This window comes from Leiobunum rupestre, chromosome 11 (assembly GCF_980474605.1).
Source record: "Leiobunum rupestre chromosome 11, qqLeiRupe1.1.hap1, whole genome shotgun sequence".
Classification (NCBI taxonomy): Eukaryota; Metazoa; Arthropoda; class Arachnida; order Opiliones; family Sclerosomatidae; genus Leiobunum; species Leiobunum rupestre.
Window position 1 is genome coordinate 18,739,468 of NC_143394.1, and position 18,758 is coordinate 18,758,225.

Sequence of the window (18,758 nt, forward strand, 5' to 3'; positions counted from 1 at the left end):
GGTTATAAAATTGATGAACTGAACTCGCTAGTCCCAAAATTTGGAATAACTCTTGTCGCTATTACCGAAACTTGGTGGAACAAAGACATTTCTCGCGCTGAACTAAACATACCAGGTTTCTCGCTGTTTCGCCACGATCGTGTTAAAGACCCTATTGGGGGTGTTCGTCACCCTCATGGGGGTGTTGCGCTGTTTATCCAAGAGACTCTATTGGTTCGGCCTTTTAACTTTCATGATGTTGCTATTGACTGTTCAATGGGCACTGATCTCTATGGTGTCGAATCTGTCGCAGTCCAGGTCGTAACCTCCGATCTAACTATTGTTATTTGCGTTATATATCGTTCGAATAATGCTCATTATCACAACCACGCGTATGTTATTTCTTTAATCTCTGCTCTTTGTTCTCATTGTGACGCGAAGCGTTATAGTTTATTACTCTTAGGAGACTTTAATTATCCCTCTATAGACTGGCTTAATAATATTCCGCGTGTAGGTGCCTGTGCCCAAACGAAACTCTTTCTTGATTGTATAACTGATTCCTCCCTCTCCCAGTTTGTTAATTTCCCAACTAGATCTGGCGGTGCACTGTGTCGCGACAACACTCTTGATTTAATTTTTTCCTCTGACCCCGGTCTGGTTTCGAACACTTCTCTTTTTCCTCCTTTGGGTACTAGTGACCACGGTATTATTTTCTTCAATTTTTCTTTGCTTTGTATGGCTCCCATTTTTTGGTGTAAACCTAATTTTTACAAAGGGAACTATGACGCTTTTAATGACTTTCTTTCACGTATTGATTGGTCTCTGACGCTTTCCCGTGATTCCCTCGCTGACTCTTGGGTTGCCTTTAGTTCCCTCTTAACTGCCGGTATTTCGTCCTTTATCCCATTTAGTAAGCCGAAGCAGCGTAATAATAACTCTAACCGCCACTCTGCCTTAAGCAGAAAAGCTAAATCTATTGCCTGGTGTCGCCTAAATCAATCTAAAAAACGACACGCTTCCCAGTCAATTATCTCTGGACATGTTGCCTCTTATCGTAAGGCTCGCAACGGCCACTCTAATCACTTGCGTAATTTGAGGAGAAAATCTGAGGCAGCTCTTTCCAGTCTCGTAAAGGTCAACCCTAAAGCTTTCTATTCTCACGTCAATCGATTTCGCGTTACTCGCCATAAAATAATTCTTCCTTGGAGGCCGCCAATGTTTTTAATCAGTATTTTCCCTCTGCTATTCAACCTCTGCCCTATGTCCCGTCTCCTTCTTGCGCTGCCCCTCTCTCTACTTTTGACAAATTTACCTGTACGCCAGCTGATATTAGTCGTCTACTTGGGAAACTAAAAATTGACAAGTCTCCGGGCTCCGACGGTATTCATCCACTCTTATTACGCAATTGTGCCGCTTCCCTTGTTTTTCCCCTTTACCTTCTTATTTCATTCTCCTTCTCGAATTGTTCGTTGCCTCCTTCTTGGAAGGAGGCAAATGTCACTCCAATTCACAAAAAGGGTCCCCGCGATCTTCCATCTAACTTTCGCCCCATTGGCGTTTTAAACCAGGTTCCTAAATTCTCTGAAACCTTGGCTTTTGAACAGCTGCTTAGCTTCCTCTCTTCCTCAAAATTCTTCAGTAATGTCCAGCATGGCTTTCTACCTAAACGATCCTGTCTCTCTAACCTCCTGTTTGCTTCTAATCGTTGGTCAAGTTGGCTTGATCAGGGCTTCGCCGTCGACGTAATTCTTCTTGATTTTAGAAAGGCGTTCGACTCCCTCCCCCACGCCGCTATTCTTTCCGCCCTTAGAGACGCCGGTGTTTGTGGTGATGCGTAAACATCGTGTTGTGATTCACGGTGAAGTCTCTGATTGGGCTGATGTCCATTGTGGTGTCCCCCACGGTTCTGTCCTTGGTCCCCTTCTGTTTAACGGCTTAATTAACTCCCTCCCTGATGTTGTCCGTGATGCGTTCATTGAGCTCTTTGCGGATGACACTAAATTATTTCATTGTATAAAATCCTCTTCTGATTGTCTGTGTCTTCAATCTAACCTTAACGCTGTTGTTCTCTGGGCCGACTCTAAGGGGTTATCTTTTAACACCGACAAATGCTCCGTCTTACACTTAGGAAGGAATAACCCCAATCACACATATTTTATTAGGGATGCCCCAATTAACACCACTCTCTCTGAACGCGATTTAGGCATTATTATGGATCCTTCTCTGAAATTCTCGAGTCACGCTAACAAAATTTCTAAGAAAATTCGCTCTATTACTGGTATTGTCCGTCGCAATATTTTCTTCCGCTCTCCTAGGCTAATTCGTACCCTATATAATTCCCTAATTCTCCCCCACTTGGATTTCTGTTCCCCAATCTGGCGCCCTCGTCTCCAATCGGATATCCTTGCTCTCCAAAAAGCTCAAAATGCCTTCGCTAAGCTTCCCCACAAAATTTCTTCTCTCCCTGCCGCCTCTCGCTTGCAGTACCTTCGCATCGATCCGGTACATCTTCGACACCGTGTTAATGATCTCTGTTTGCTTCACGATTTTTTTATAATAACTTAAATCTAAATTTTGATTAGTTCCTCCCAAACTCGGGGCCATTCCCTTAAACTCTCCAAGCCCCTAGTTCGTACCGCTCAGCGTCTAAATCATTTTTCCTGTAGTGTGATTAATGATTGGAATTCCCTTCCCCAAGAGATTGTTTCTATCCCCAATCGCCACACGTTTCGCCGCCACGTCTCTGCCTTTTTTCATTTTAAAGATACCTCTCGCGTTACTTGATTTTTAACCAATATTTCCAAATTTACTCATTTGTTTTCGTCTCTCCCTTTATTTAATTTATTTTTTATTTTTTTGGTTTTGCGTCTTTCTGTAGCGATGCTAAAACAAAAGCCCACCTGAGGCTTATTGAGCAATTATTTTTTTGTCATAAATAAATAAATAAAATAAATAAATAAATAAATAAATAGCTTGTATATAACCCACAGGTGGAAAAGCAAGGGGGAAAAATTTAAACGGTAGAAAGGAGAAACTCCCGAGTGCGGCAGTGGAAAGTCCAACGAGATTGAGCAGAAAGTACATCTGCGGGGAGGGAGTTCCAAGTTTGGATAGCACGGAAAGCAAGGTGCCATTGACGTTGTTTGGTCCGGGCCCGTGGTTTGAATATTTTTGCTGCATGACCCCTGATCTTGCGAAGAGTGTCTAATTTGAAGAAAGCGGACAACTGGAGAGCAGACTGACCCGACCACATGCTCCAGATACACACCAGGTCATTAACCGCGTGTCTGAGAAGCGGGGAGTCTAGCTTGAGGGCCTCATTCTGCGCAACCGGAGGAAGGCACTCGAGGCCCTTAGTGAGTTTAGTAAAATGGTTGTGGGCTTTTGTGAGGTTGTCCCGATCACCTTGAAGGGGCGGGCTCCACACTTCGGATCCAAAGTTGATATAGGGCAAGACAAGGGAGTTGTACAAGGTACTTATCAGCCGTGGGGAGCGAAAATAAAAAGAGCGACGCGTCAAGCCGGTGATAGAATTAATATTTTTTACAGCTTTTGTGCAGTGGTGACTGAAGTTGAGGGAGGAATCGACCCAAACGCCGAGATCGCGCACCGGAGAATCACTGGTCGGGATAGTAGAACCACCCAAAAATTACGAAGCACAGGGATTAGAACGCCCAAGGTGGTTTACTCCACATTTAGGGATATTAAAGGGAATATAACCTCAGGTATTTGGTGTGGAACACCAACGCTTGCAGCTCTGGCCACTCTTGCCTTCGGCTTTAAAAATGTTTGGCGCCACTGTACAGGGACATTTGAAAAATTGAAGGGGTCTTCCGTAAAGATTGCTTTGCAGGTTATATTCCCTTTAAATTCCATTTTGTGAACTTTAGCCGCCACAGCCTGGAGGTCTTGATTGAGGCGCTGTTGATCTAATGAGGTGGATTTTGAGTCATCAGCAAATAAGTAGAGTTGAGAGTGCTGGACCACCTGCGGCATGGAATTGATGAAAACGGTGAAAAGGATCGGACCAAGCACACTCCCCTGGGGAACCCCTGTGAGAGGAGTTTGTGGTGGTGAAGCATATCCTTGAAGGCACTGATAGGTTTATCAACCAAGCGTTCTCCAATTCGAGCAACGTGACAGGTGTTGGCAATAGGGCGGTAATTGGCAGGGTTGTCACGGGCGCCAGCTTTATGAATTGGAGTGATGTTGGCACTTTTCCATTGCTGGGGTACAATCCCTGTAGTGAAACTCATATTGTACATGATGCATAACGGAGAGGTGAGCGCATTGGCTAGGAGTTTAAGCAGGAACGGGTGTAGCCCATCGGGGCCAGCAGATTGGGTAGAGTTCAACGACAGCAGTTGTTTGTGTACATCAGCCGCAGTAGAAGAAAAGGAGTCGAGAGAAGGCTGGACACTGCCAGGGGTGGGAGGCACAGTAGAGGGCGAAAATGATTGATTGACAGTAGAGGAAACAGATGAAATGGTCAGTGAGGATAGTAGCCAAGGAAAAATGAAGTTAGAAATATAAAAACGGGGTTGTTCAATACTTGCAAAACGCCAAGTTGTAGAGAACACGTAGAAACAACGACGTAAGGGTTAAAAATTACAGGGCTAGTATCAAGACGTTTGAATTGAGCGTGCGCCATTTATTAAATGATAATGATAATAGTAAAAAATAATTAAAGAACTTTAATTGTACCTTAGTTTGCCAATCATATTCAATTTCGGTGAAAAAAATAAAAAAAATATATCTATAATATATGGTCTTTGACAGTGAATTCGAATTGTTTAAAAAATTTCGACCGACACTATGGTTTAGCAGACGATTTTTCGATTTAATTCTTACTCCCTTAATTTTGTTGTTTGGTGTATAAGGTTTTTTCCTGTCACCATAAGCTTATTTAAATAAAATAAAGAAAAATCAAATTTCATACCATTACGCAAGCGAGTTCAATGTAAATTATATTCAACATGTACATAAATAAATCCCGGTATTGGTCGCGGCATAAATATTAAAATTAAAACTACCTTCGAAACTACATGTGTATAAAAACAAAGGATAAAAATCTCTAGAGTGTATAGAAATATACTTTTCTTATGTCTAATTTAAAAGGTTTGCCTTTCCTAATTTCGGGAACAGTTGTTAAAGGATTCGGTAGGGGTAGTAAAGAATTGGGAATACCTACAGGTGTGAAACATTATGGTTCAAAATAAAAAATACACAAGAACTTAAATTATTTTTAAAATATTGCAGCTAATTTTCCAGAAATTGTCGTTGAGAAGTTACCAAAAGAAATCAATTGTGGTATTTATTACGGCTGGGCTTCTGTTAACGATGGTGTAGTTTATAAAATGGTTATGAGCGTAGGCTGGAATCCGTATTTTAAAAACGAAAAAAAGTCAATGGTTTGTGTTAGTACATTTCTAAGCATGTGGTGTTGAATTCTGGTTGGGCATTTTCATCTAAATGTTATTTTGACCTACATTTAATATACCTTATTTAATATCTAGTTCTTATTTTAGGAAACTCACATTATGCACAGCTTTGAAAATGATTTTTACGGATCACTTTTGAAAGTAGCAATTTTAGGGTTTATACGACCCGAAAAAGACTTTAGTTCCTTAAGTAAGTATATAAGAAGTGATATTCATTATGAGTCAATCACCTTGTGCCTTAAGATTATTCAATTCTATCAAGTACAAAACTAGTCACTTTAAAAACTATTATACATCATATTTGTTACAGATGAACTAATAGAAGCTATCAAATCTGACATAGAACAAGCTGATATATCTCTAGAACAACCACAATTTAAAGTTTTTAAGAATCATCCATTTTTTACATCTAGTGAAAATAATCATTCGATATGAGAATGGTTACTTATAAATATATTGATTTTGGACCTTAGAAGTGTTTTCTGCCTATTAAATTCGTATTTATTTTCTTTATAGGGACGGGGGTTTTCTTAAATATAATTATTCTTATACTGGGAATTCTTTAAAAATCATTCCTGCCTTGTACGTAGTATTAATTAGAAGTACTTATTTACACGAGATATTAAAAAGTTGTTAAAGTGCTTTAGTAGTCTCATTTTAATATACCTATAATTTAAAATACAAACCATACATTCAATCATTTATGTAATATTCAATTTGGGCCTTGTATCTTGGCGAGGCAATTTTGCTAATAGCTCTTTTTGCTCTTCTAATATGGCCTCATTTTCTTCGTAATACCATAATTCATTAACTTCGACACCTAAATGATGTAACTGGAATCTAATTGGAACTGTTTCCGTTTCATTTATCTATAGAGAAAATGTAAAAAATTAAATTTGTAATAACATAATATTGACTTCAAATTACCTTAACAAAAATGGCAAATTCTTTGTTTTGTTTTGTTGAATCTGGGCCAGATATGGGACTTTTGGGCAATTTTATAGAAGCTTCTGGTGCAATAACATTCTGAAGGAAATAAATTTAACAATATATTTCTATTAATTAGTGGAATAAAGACATGTTTCAAAACCAAAGACGTTCGAAACATGTCAGACCCCTAGGCTACGTTCAGTGAAGCTTAACGGTCTTATACCGTTTTACATTTGCGTTGAGACTTTTTATCCTGGCCTGTTTTTACGATTGTTGTAATTTTTATAAAATATCGTCTGTTGTGTCGTCCGCAGCTAGCCTTCCCGCATGCTTTGACGTCACGATTCTGTTTAACAACAAAGAAACAGGCTGGAAGAGCAGGTTCAAATGTTTCAGCAACGCAACGTCACACCAGAAATGGAAAAAGCGTACAGTAGAAAACCGGTTCCAAAATCCTGCAACGTTTAATTTGTTGCAAGCTACTGAACGTAGCCTTCGTTTCACTAGGTATATTAAAACTTAACAAAGCTCTTTCGTTATTCCAAATATTAAAACCAGCATATAGACAGCAACAACCGTATTTTCTTCAACTATAAACTTGTTTCCTTAGCAACAATAGAAATAAACTTACGCTCTGTCTCAAAGCAAGCCTGATATGCCAAGGTTCAATGGTCCATGGTTCTGTAGCACTCATAGAAATGGCGAAACATTTTTTTGAAAGAAGTCTCATCATCTAAAAATTAGTTTTAAATTTCAAAAATAAATTATAGGTGGAAATTTTACGAGCTCATACCAATGGCGCAAACCGGGAACTGTAGCTTTGTACAACTCTTTGTTTACGAGCTTCAATTTCCTCTGAATATTGTTGCAGGTTATCCGGAGAAGAATAAACGGCCAATTTTGGTAATAATAAGTTGTTTCTAGCATAGTTTGGTTTCACCGAAACAATATCTCCACATTCTCCTAAGCCTGTTAAAAAAAATATGGCACAAAAGGTATTCTTTGTTTCAGTAATGAATATTATAACTAACCTTCCACAAATCTTGTTAGTATAACATTTATATTGGTATGTTTACGCAAATTGGCATCTTCTACTAAATCATAAATGAAATGTCTGGTTTTTAATTTTTTATACATCTTCTCATTTCTTTTAGAAAGGAGAGGAGTGTGTCTTCGTTTCAATATGAAAGTGGTCTATAGTTTAAAAAATAATCATTAATAAGCTTTATATATTAAAGATTAAAAGGGAACAATTACCCTAATTTGTTGCATAAAAGGGCTTCTAATTCCAATTGCATTGATACACATTCTAAAGGGAATAATTGATGACATTATGCATCGAAGAAGTACACACCAATTTGAATATTTTCTTAAATATATGAATATTTAAAATTTTTTGATAGTTACAAAGTGGTGTCGGCCCGAAGCCTTAGACACCAATATGAATATTTCAATAAAATGTCTCTTTGCAGGACGCAAATACACTAAAAGCATATATAACATAATTACTCATAAGTATGCCACTAGATCTATTTCTTCACTAACGGTTTGTTTCACAGATATTGCGTCATCCGTACCCTACGTAATATTTTACGTCATTATTTGATGTCATATTTGACGTCATCGAATCTCAAATGCCGATAATGCATAATATAATGCACAATGTATAATTAGCTCTACGTCTGATAAACCGACGGCCACTATTTTAGTAAAAAAACCGGTTTGAACAACCAAGGCTTAGGAGCTAAAATGAACTACAATATAATAGTGTCAAGTTCTGTTAATGTAATTAATTTACAAATTAATGAAATTCTCGGAGACTCACGTTCTAAAATAAATTTGCATTGTCAAATAAAAGAAACAAGACAGTTTATTGGAAAAAATAGTTGAAATTCAGGTTGAGCTTTTCTGGCGCATCTACAAGGTTGGAGTCTTTGCAGATTCTTTTGAGCCTAGGCCTAACTCTTCTAGGCTTGATGTGGGTTTTAATAACGCTGGTGGAATATTCCACTTCGACGACTTGTTCCATTTTCGGAAAGCGATCACTTATTGGTCATTTTCCCCAACCTTTTATTTTTCTAAATTACTCATAATTTAACTTCATCCGCGCAAACCGAGCGAATTTATAAATTTCAATAAAGCTACATTGGGCTGACTAAAATTCCGACGCAAAAAATTACTTCTCAATTTCGAGGTTTTCCAATTGTTTAAATAAATATGTTAGTAGCCAATAGTGTGACTCCCAAAATTACTAAAAAGGTTAAAATCTAACGTAGTCCTACTTTTTACAGGTTCGTGGTGAAACAAACCGTTAGTGAAGATTTTTGAATGGAATAAAGGTACAGTGGCATACTTATGAGTAATTATGTTACATATGCTAAAAGACAGCAGTCGACACTATTAAAAATGAACTATAATCATATGTAACATAATTACTCATAAGTATGCCACTGTACCTTTGGTACGTTCCTTACAACTGACAAGGGCGTTCTTTTCTTCTTTAGTTCTTTTTTAGTCTTACACGAGCCGTATAGGCTCTTAGTAAGACTCCTGGTCTCGCTCCGTTGTCCAGCGTCCGCCGCCGTAGGCATGACACGGCACGGTAGAAATCATACTAAACTTAGAAGAATCCTCGCATGCGATTGCGAATAACAGCCACGCGAGGAAATCAGCCTCTAGAAGTAACAATCAAAAGCTAGAAGAATCTTCCTACAACTCTTAGAGAAAGAGACACGGGAGAGTCACGTGACACACAAGAGAGGACGCGGGAATCGTCACTACGTCTAGACCTGCGCTGGGGTAGAGCTGTACCGCGAAATGGCTGGGGAGAGGACGCGGGAATCGTCACTACGTTTAGACTGGCGCTGGGGAATAGTAGTTTAATAAATATATGTACACTCAAATAAATAGTCGTGCTTATTTATTTTTGGCTTAGTTTAACTCACAAACTCGATACAGTAAGCTCGTGTAAGACTATTATTTGGGTCACGTGACCCACTTGTTTTATTCGGGATTGTAAAGTGTGGGACAATTCAGTCCGCTCGTCCACCTGATTAATCACGGCGAGATATGTGTAACGGCCACGCCAACGGGGGGATACGTGGGGACACCCGTGGTGGAAGTATTCCGACCACCCGTTGGGGGATTGGTGGTCGTCCTCCCACGGCCATCCACAAACTCTGAATCCCAGACGCTTGGGATTACAGCAGTACGCCACTACTCCCGGCTTCGTTAGTTCTTTATTAGCTTAACACGTCAAGTCAAGGGGGCATACAAAGAAAATAGGGCTGCAAACACAATGTACCAAACATAGAAATCGGATAACCAACTAGAACGCTTAATCGAATGGCTGGCAGCCCACCGATTAGATTCTTGGCTAAAACGACAGTAACACCATCTACGCCGCGCGCACGAAGCATATTACCTCTCCGAAGGGACTATGTCCTCTAGGAGGGGTTTTACAATCACCGTGTCTGCCTGTCTGTGTGTCTGTGTGTTTGTGTGTTTGTGTGCTGCGAACGCGTGACCGGGGCAAAGTCCAAAACCGTGTTTGCAGTTTAAAGGGAGGCTAAAACACTGTGTGACGGTAAGCGTTAACGGATGAATTTCCGGTTGGGTTGGGCGCGGTTGTTTTTTTTTTGGTTCAACTCAGTTTTATTGGAAAGTTTGTTTTTTGTAATGTTTATGTGTAGTGTGGGAATGTTGAGTTTGTGTTATTTCAGTTGTGGGTGATGAGTTTGTTGTGTATGCGTTTTGTATGTATGGGTGTTTTGTCTCCAACTTAACCTTCTTATTGACTTTTTGGACGGACCAAGTGCTGAGGGTTACGATAAACGTCTCAACGTCCAAATGGCAGGGTTTCCACCAATTGTTTACGGTATTCGTCTTAGTATCAAATTACGATCGCATCGGGCGGCATTCGAACCTGAGCCCTCCTGCATGACAGGCAAGTGTTCAACCACAGAACCACCGATACCTGTTACGGTTAATTGAAAATTATAAGCTCAGCTTAAGCGGAAGAGTATATTAATAGATTTTAAAGTCTAAATTTTTTACGTATGAAAATTTAAAGGCCAAATCTTGTTTTAGCGTGTCAGCAGAGATTAAAGGGTAGAACCCGTGGGTGGTCCACCTAGTTATTTTTTTTGTAATTTATTTGCTTTTTTTCAGTCGTATATTTTTATCTATTGTGTGTTTAGCGTATTTAGTTTTCAAGCGTAAGAGTTCATTTATTAAGAAAATTTCGAGTTGTATACATCGTGCTTTACACTTATGTTCGTCTGGTTTTTAACTGGGTCGTCATTACTTCGTAATTTATTTTGAACGTTTTCTCGATGGATTAAGATTTTTAATGCAGTTTATCCATTGGGTTCGTTTGTTTTTATTTATAAAGAGCCCTAACTATTCCGTCTATAGTCATTTATTGATATACGAGCTGTCTTTTAGTCAAGGGGCTTTCTGTGCTTTGTGAATGGTAAGTTTTTCGCTTCTTGTTAATACATTTTTTATTGGTGTGGATATTTGGACATCTACGATTCCTAATGCAGTCTTTGTATTCCTGGGTGTGCGAGTCATTATATGATATTGGAAATTGGACGGTATTGGTCTTTTTCATGCGGTATGTGTCACAACGTCAACAGGAAGTTTACGAGTCGTCCACTACCAGATGTCGAATATAGCTATTCTACGGTATCTTCATCAAGGGCAAGTGTTGAAATAAAATGAGCGTTAAAGATGCGGCTAGTATTTCGTAAGCGATAAAAATACAAAAACCCTCTGTAGATATTTCTTTCATTAAAATTTCCTTTGTATTATATTTAACTGATCAACTTGTTCTGTAAATAGGGTTAAATTCAATTGTGCATTGTTTTAGTACGTCTAAATCGCTGTTGTAACTACTTAATTTATATTATTCTGAATAAATTAAACTCGGTTGTTTCGTCTCAATCATTTTAATTAAAATTAAAATTTTATACCGGGCGGGAAGCCGCGGGATTGAACCGGGATTACGTTTTTAGTAAATATCTCTGAATTGCGGAGATATCTTTAAGGGTCATCTCGAGAAATTAATACCATTAGGGACAATTCTTCCGAGGAGAGGTATATTTTGGCTTGCCAACTTGTTAGCTTTAAAATCTGTTTCCACGCCACGTGTTTTTAACTCGGGCCTTGGCCTCCCAATTTCGCATTTATTTTTCTCATGTGCTATGCATACGTACACGCGAAGGTAATATAGTTTCTTCCGTCCGAACTCAACAACCATGTTTTTCTTTCTTAACAAAATTCTCCAGTGCCATGGGACCCACGACTTTTTTGGTCTTAACTAAACTTTTTAATTTCTGTGCTTGCCCCCGCTATTATGTCTTCGCAAACTGATAAAGTTCCTTGCTCTCAATGTGGAGTGTCGTTTATTAGTTTAAACAAACACTATGCATTTTCAAGAACATGTGTCAAGCCATCTTCGGCGCAAGAGGACCCTGCCCCGACTGGCAGTTGTGATGATTTTATTACCCTTCTCGCTCATCTTAAATCATACCGGCGTATTATTCGTCGTATTCCGAAAGGGGCGCGAGCAACAGTGGCTTGGGCTCTCTCTAATACCATAGAAAGTGTTGTTCGTGAGAATTCTTCGGACGCGCGGAAGGCGCTTCTCTGCTTCTCCGCCATCTGTCTTCAGGTTCCCGTTAAAGCTGGCGATAAACCAGTGTCTCTTGCCACCGCCGTCAGAGCTAACGTTAAAACGTTCGAGGAAGGACTGGTCTTACCAACTATCTCGCGAAAGACTAACGTATCTAAAAAGAAAGCCCCAAGGCCCGATGGAATCGGTAAGATCGTGGAAGCTAAGATAGCTGATGGGGATATCTCAGGAGCAGTACGTGTCATTTCATCGGTCGACTTTTTTGCCCCGTTCGACGCTGAAACGCTCGACGTCCTGCGCCGCAAACATCCACCGGGTACGAACCACCAAGACTTCTCGTACGAACCCTCGGATTTGTCTTCAATTTCGCGACCTAACGTAGCACTACCTGACGTCCGCTCCGCTATCCTCTTCTTTCCGTCTGGTTCCGCGGCTGGCCTAGACAACTTGCGACCCCAGCACCTGAAGGATTTCATTTCCAATGGTACGGGAACGGCTGGGGAGTCGTTACTTAAATCTCTATGCAATCTGATGCTTGCCGGTGAAGTCCCTTCCGACATCTGTCCGATCTTATACGGAGCCTCGTTATGTGCTTTAAAGAAAAAGGATGGTGGCTTACGCCCGATTGCTGTGGGAAATACTCTCCGCCGCCTAGTCACCAAGTTGGGTTGCTCACTCATTATTCCTTCACTTGGCCTTCTTTTTCGCCCCGTGCAGTTGGGTTTTGGCACGCGCGGTGGGGCCGAAGCCGCAGCCCACGCTGCTTGGCGCTATGTCAACCACGCCCACTCAGATGCCAAATTATTACTTAAAATAGATTTTCGCAACGCTTTTAACACTGTTCGTCGAGATCGCCTCCTCGAATGCATCTACAATGAGCTCCCAATACTTTATCCTTTTTTACGCCAATGTTATCGTTTTTCGACCCACCTAAACTTTGGCGAGTCCTTAATTTCGTCGGAAGTAGGCGTTCAGCAAGGGGATCCTCTAGGCCCCGCTCTTTTTTGCTTAATCGTTCAAAAAGTAGCGTTAAAGATGAAATCCGAATTTAATGTTTGGTATCTTGATGATTCATCGCTGGGAGGCAATCCTGAGTTAGTCCTGAATGACTTGGTTCTCCTGAAAGAGCTTTCCCTTGGCGTCGGTCTCGAGCTTAATCCATCGAAATGTGAGCTCTTAATCCTCAATGCTGGCGGGGTCGAAGCGTCTCACTTCACGTCCATGTTTGAATCGGCGGCCCCTGGTATCGAAATTGTTGATCGCTCCAATTTTATTCTTTTGGGCTCTCCCCTCTCGCAAGAAGCCATCTCGAAGTCCGTGGAAACTAAATGCCAGTCTTTGTCCACCATGTCTGCGAACCTTCAGCACGTCTCGGCCCACCACGGATTTTTCTTATTGAAAAACTCGTTGGCCATACCTAAGCTGCTTTTCCTCCTCCGCAGTGCTCCTGTTTGGCTCTTTAAAGACCGCCTGGGCTCTTTCGATAACACGCTCCGTTCGGCCCTTCAAAACGTAACCAATACTTTGATGGACGAGGGTCCCTGGGAGCAGGCCTCGCTCCCGGTAACTCAAGGCGGTCTGGGAATCCGCCACGCTTCTAAACTTGCCTTGCCGGCTTACCTGTCATCTTGTCACAGTGTGATAGATTTGGTTAATGACATTCTCCCAAACCACATTAAGACTTTGCCCAATGGGTTGGCTCTCGATGCCCTCGCGGAGTGGGAACTCACTTCAGCTTCAACCCCGCCTTCTCCGGATAAGCAGTGCCATCAACGCGAATGGTAAGGTCCAATTACCGCAAATACCTCGATTTGTTTGCTCGGTGACGCGTCTACTGACCGCGATAAGGCCCGCTTGCTTTCAGCCTCCTCAAAGGAATCGGGTGCTTGGTTGAGCACTCTTCCGTCACCATCTTTGGGCACTCATTTAGATGATGATTCTTTTAGAATCGTGGTCGGCCTTCGGTTGGGAGCCGAAATCTGCGTGCCTCATACGTGTATTGAAATTAGTGAGCACGTTAGTCATACACGTACTCCAGGAGAATCCGATTTGCGCCACAAAGTCAAAAGCCCGCCGCTACACCGATTCGAGTGCGTGAGTCCCACTAGCGGTAGAAGGGGACCACACCACCGAACAGTACTCCAGTATAGGGAGGACGTATGTCTTGATGGCCAAGGACTTAGTGTTGAAAGAACAGTGGGCTAGGTGGCGTTTGACAAATCCTAGAGCCCGCGCAGCCTGGGAGGAGACCAGAGCAATGAGGGTGTCCGTGATTATCACTCCCAAATACTTTTGAGAGGTGACGACCTTGAGAGGAACGCCGTCAATACTGTAGGATAAGGCATATGCCGGTTGACCAGCGCGGCGCAGAGAGAGAGGGCTGAGCATTTGGTGGTGTTCAAGGGAAGCTTCCATTCTACGCTCCAGGCGTGAATGGTGTGGAGGTTGGATTGCAGAGTCGCGCAATCCAGGTCCGACACAATTGCACGGGAGAGAGCAACGTCATCGGCGAATATGTAGAGAATTGAGACCACGTGGTCGCCAATTTCGTTGATGAAGACAATAAAGAGGAGCGGCCCGAGAACTGACCCCTGCGGAACACTCGAAGAGGCAGGACGCCAGTCGGAGGAGGCACCAGGGAGGACGACGCGTTTGCGGGAGAAGGTGCAATAAGCGCTTCCGGTTTGTTTGAAGATTCGACGCAACAAGGTCCAGGTGGCGAGTGAAGTGCTTTCTGTTGGTGCCACTTGGGTGGAGCTTGTGTTGATTGTAGAGGCGCTTGGTCTTTTGAAGTGGCGGACCGACCCAAGGTAAGTTGTGGCGAGAATAAATGCGCTTAGTGGGCACATGGGCCTTCGGCGCAAGTTCGAGTGCCGACGTAAGCGAGCACCAGGCTTCCTTGACCGTCGGCGGTAGGTGAATAGTAGAGAGTACTGCAGAGATAGCCAGGAAATCAGCCCGGTTGAAATCCATGACCACACGGGGGGGGCACCCGGGCTGGTGGTTTTATCCCACGGATGTTGCTGAGGCGGAAGTCGTGGTCACTAATTCCAGGAAGGTGGATGACGTCACCCAGAAAATCTGGGTTTGCAACAAGGAAGAGGTCTAGGACATTCCCTCCATTTGCGTTGTCACGAGTGGGCTCCAAGATACACTGAGGAAGCGCGTGTCGTCAGCGGATGGGCCGGTGAGTGTCGACCAATCTATTTTCGGGAAATTGAAATCGCCGACGATAATGAGATCCGACTCAGCACCGGAAAGACGAGAGATGAGTGTGTTGATGCGCTTGGTATACGCTGGTTTAGCCGACTGGGGTCGGTAAATACAGCATACCGGGAGGCAGAAGGGCCAATGTTGATCCGGGCTGCCACGGCCTCTACTTCAGTGTGCAGATCTAGCCACCATTCTTGTTGCGGTCCTTCCAGAAGACGGTGAACGAGGTGTCGAAGAGTTCATGAGAGGAATGGGAGGAGTCCAGGTGCGTCTCTGTGATCGCAATTATGGAAGGTTGGAGTGTACCGGTGAATGCCCGGAGGGCAAGATGCTTGTTAACCAGTGAACCTAGGTTCGTATAGAGAAGGGGGATTTCTCCAGTCCCGAGTCAAGTCTGGGGACGTGAATTTGGCAGTTCGGAGACAGATTGCTTGCCAACGGAAGGTTGATAGAAGGCGACCGTGATCCCCTAGGCCCAGTTTTCAGTTAGGAGCGCTAGGTGAACCTCATGTGCTTGGAGGTCAACTTTAAAGGAGGTGAAGTGCTGGTGATTATCGGCGGCCAACACTGAGACTGAGAGCGGGCGTAGGCCAAGTTGACGTAGATGGTTGTCGACTTGGGAGGCCGTGGGGGCCACGTGGACCTTGGAAATGACGAGAGTTTTGGTAAGCTTGGCGGCGAGGTGTGACCAGGCGGTATCGTCATTAGTGCCCCATCAAGCCGGAGGGTGATCAGTTTTGGCCCGTACACTGCGCGAAACTAAAGTCCCGGCAGGCCATTTCGACGGGTCAAGGATGGCATCCTCATCCTTAGCGAGAATATCGAGGAATGCTGCCTGGAAATCGTTTTTACGAAGCGTAAGCAGCCGGATGTTGGAAGGAGTTATGTACATGGCTTTGACAAAGGATTCGAGATCGGGCCAAGTGGAGGCGAGAGACGTAGAGCTTCGTGATAGCGTCCGCGGCTAGGAGGCTACTAGGGGGACCCGCTGTTGCTAAGCCCGTGATGGCACTTCGACGACGGGTTTTGGGTGATACTGTTTTTTATGGCGCTTAGGAAGCCGGACCCGGGTAGTCTCATACTAGAGCATCTTTGTGTGGAGGGGGAGGTTGGTTTGCGGGAGGCCTTTCCATACCTTGGAGTAGAAAAGTTGACTGGAGGGGAAAAGAGGGTGGGAAGTCTGTAAGCTCAACGTTACCCAGAATCCTTTGCTCCGCGGTAGGGGCACCTTAGTGTCGGTCCCAAACCGGTTTTTATTGAAATAAAATTGTAAATATTCACCATGCTTTGAAGCTTGGAGTAGTTTAGAATGAATTTTTTATTTCCGATTGTATTAGTTCTTTTTTATAATGGATTGTTTTAGTTTAAATTTTTTGGATACCAACATGATCACACATATATCAAATTTTCAAAAATTATTTAAAAAAATGAAGGTAAATTTTGTTCTATTATCTAATATTGTAATATAAACCAAGGCCTAACAAGTTTTTTTCTCTTTTATAAATTAAAATTATTAATTGAATCACATTTGCAATTTTTATAACAGCAGTACTTTTTCATTATGAACAATTCTAACTGTCAATGGCTAAACTATATAATACCGTCTTTAAAACATGATTTTGATTGTTACAAATTTGTCATTCAAACCTCTGAGTTCAAACCTTTAACGGTTTGTTCGGCCTTGGTTCTATAAAATCAAGATCAAATATTCACAACACCCTTGGAAATAATTCTCTTTTTCGTCGCTAGAGTAAGGTAAATCGTGGGCCCCTACCAAAACGCAGTGCATGCTGGGAGGGCTTAGGCCGAATTGATGGGGGAAGAGACTCAATGCTACCGATATGGAAATTTCCCCTCCAGTCAACTTTTCTACTCCAAGTCCATACTAGGTACGTTACTTACTGTTATAATGTGATTATCCTATACACTCTTTTTCATGGTATTTTACAGGGCGCGGCCATGTTTGGTTTTCCTCGGCCCGAGCACTCGACCTCTTGGTGAGTCCATGGTGTGGCGGATGTTCGGAGCTTTGAATCAGCTGTGGGGGAAAAGGCCTACTCTAGAGTCTATACCATAGACATAATAAAGAAATAGACCGAAGATTCTACGGGTGGTTAATACGGAGGCGACGCCAAGCAGACAACCGGTAGTTGTTCCGTATTCCTGTGGTACTACGTTTAAGCGGCGCCTGTCAATTAGGTGAGAAAATAAAAAATCGTCACGTGTTCGTGTTTGTAATCTTTTAAGTACTCTGACGTGATTCGTGAATATTTCCGCTGTGAGAATTTAAAATAAGGTGAATTTTAATTATAACTTGTAAATAAGTGAATTAATTCTTTCAAAACCCAAATAAAAAGCAGCAGATAATCCTTTAAAAAAAAATAAAAATTTCTAATTGACGAAATGATATTTTGTCAAAGGTTTAAGTAACTCGTGAAACTATACAGTTGTTGTGGTTATGGCTTGTTATGGGAATCTTCGGAGATTCTAAATTATAAACAAATGTAAATGGAATTTTGATGAAATGGATGTTTATACAAAAGGTATGTAGTTATTGTCCTTGAAATAAAATGAGCTTTGACAATTAAGTCTGATGGCTTGACCATAGAAATCTCATAGGTAACTAGAATGCTGCCGCTTACGGCCGAGCTTGTCGCAAGTTCGCTTTGAACCAATGAGAGGCCGTAGAGCGGTTCCGCTACTCTCGCGGGAGGATAAATAAGACAATTGCAGACGATGCAATCGACAGCCAAGCTCGGGAAATTCCCATAGGATTTCGCTGGGTTTTTTCGATTTTGTGATCTTAACAGTTGGCGCCGCCGGATAATAACTTAAATATAATCGTAAAAGTATTAAATTTAAAATTGGTTTTCTTAAATATATTTGTAATAAGGAATCTGTTAACTTATTTCGAAGAAGATAGCTCCGTTTCATTTGCAGGTGCGCTTCATAACCGTTAAGCCTAGGTCTAAGGGTAATGGGCATTGAGCAGATCGAAAAGTGAACTTTGGATTAGACACGCTCTTCGTGAGTGTAAATAGATATGCCAGCTAATTCTATAAGGTAAGAGTAAAGGCATGGAAGAAGGATGGCATGAGCATAGGAAGGGCAAGGATCCTATATGTTAGAAGGATAGGTAGCCCTCCGGCCAGCCCGTGTTTTCAAAACGCTGGCAGCGCCGTCGATATTAAGAGAGCCTCTAAACGTGGGACATCTTGTTTTTATTCCCTCAAGGACAAATTTTAGCGGTGCTTCCTCCATGTTTTGTCCTTGACGGAATCTAAAGACGGATTCTCTATCGCGCATGACCCACCGACGGCGCTGCCATTTTTCGTCCCTCGACTCATATCCTTCTAACATTTAGTATCCTTGGGAAGGGCAACTTAATAGAAAAAGGGGGAGACTAGGCCACCTGTTATTCAGATCTGGTACTACAAAATCATATACAATAATTGTAATTTTTTGATTGGACGGAGACAGATTTAGGCTTTTAAATGGCGGACTCTATATCCCCGACGAAATTGAATACCCAAAGATGCGCAGCTCATTCTTGCGAA

General features: G+C 42.1%; 3 protein-coding genes across 6 annotated transcripts; 1 reads left to right on the top strand and 2 right to left on the bottom strand.

Annotated features, from left to right (window-relative positions):
- Positions 1-3,908: 3,908 nt before the first annotated feature.
- Positions 3,909-4,244, bottom strand: LOC149921913 (uncharacterized). The gene has a single exon (XM_090162189.1). The coding sequence runs from the start codon at positions 4,242-4,244 to the stop codon at positions 3,909-3,911; it is 336 nt and encodes a 111-aa protein (XP_090018315.1).
- Positions 4,245-4,949: 705 nt separating this feature from the next.
- Positions 4,950-6,055, top strand: Rfk (Riboflavin kinase). 2 transcript variants are annotated; one of them, XM_090162613.1, is made up of 4 exons: positions 4,950-5,172; positions 5,239-5,396; positions 5,508-5,610; positions 5,731-6,055. In XM_090162613.1, exons 1-4 carry the CDS (start codon positions 5,082-5,084, stop codon positions 5,853-5,855), a joined length of 477 nt encoding a protein of 158 aa, XP_090018739.1. In that variant the 5' UTR covers positions 4,950-5,081; the 3' UTR covers positions 5,856-6,055. The 2 variants fall into 2 exon arrangements, with proteins under 2 accessions (XP_090018739.1, XP_090018740.1); XM_090162614.1 differs by having other exon boundaries at positions 5,239-5,390.
- Positions 4,979-7,701, bottom strand: mRpL9 (mitochondrial ribosomal protein L9). 3 transcript variants are annotated; one of them, XM_090162611.1, is made up of 7 exons: positions 7,608-7,701; positions 7,382-7,544; positions 7,144-7,319; positions 6,982-7,083; positions 6,348-6,446; positions 6,112-6,289; positions 4,979-5,353 (listed from the first exon to the last, which is right to left on the bottom strand). In XM_090162611.1, the coding sequence occupies exons 1-6, from the start codon at positions 7,680-7,682 to the stop codon at positions 6,122-6,124; spliced, it is 783 nt and encodes a 260-aa protein (XP_090018737.1). In that variant the 5' UTR covers positions 7,683-7,701; the 3' UTR covers positions 4,979-5,353; positions 6,112-6,121. The 3 variants fall into 3 exon arrangements, with proteins under 3 accessions (XP_090018737.1, XP_090018738.1, XP_090018736.1); XM_090162612.1 differs by lacking the exon at positions 4,979-5,353 and adding an exon at positions 5,364-5,464; XM_090162610.1 differs by lacking the exon at positions 4,979-5,353 and having other exon boundaries at positions 6,043-6,289.
- Positions 7,702-18,758: the final 11,057 nt, after the last annotated feature.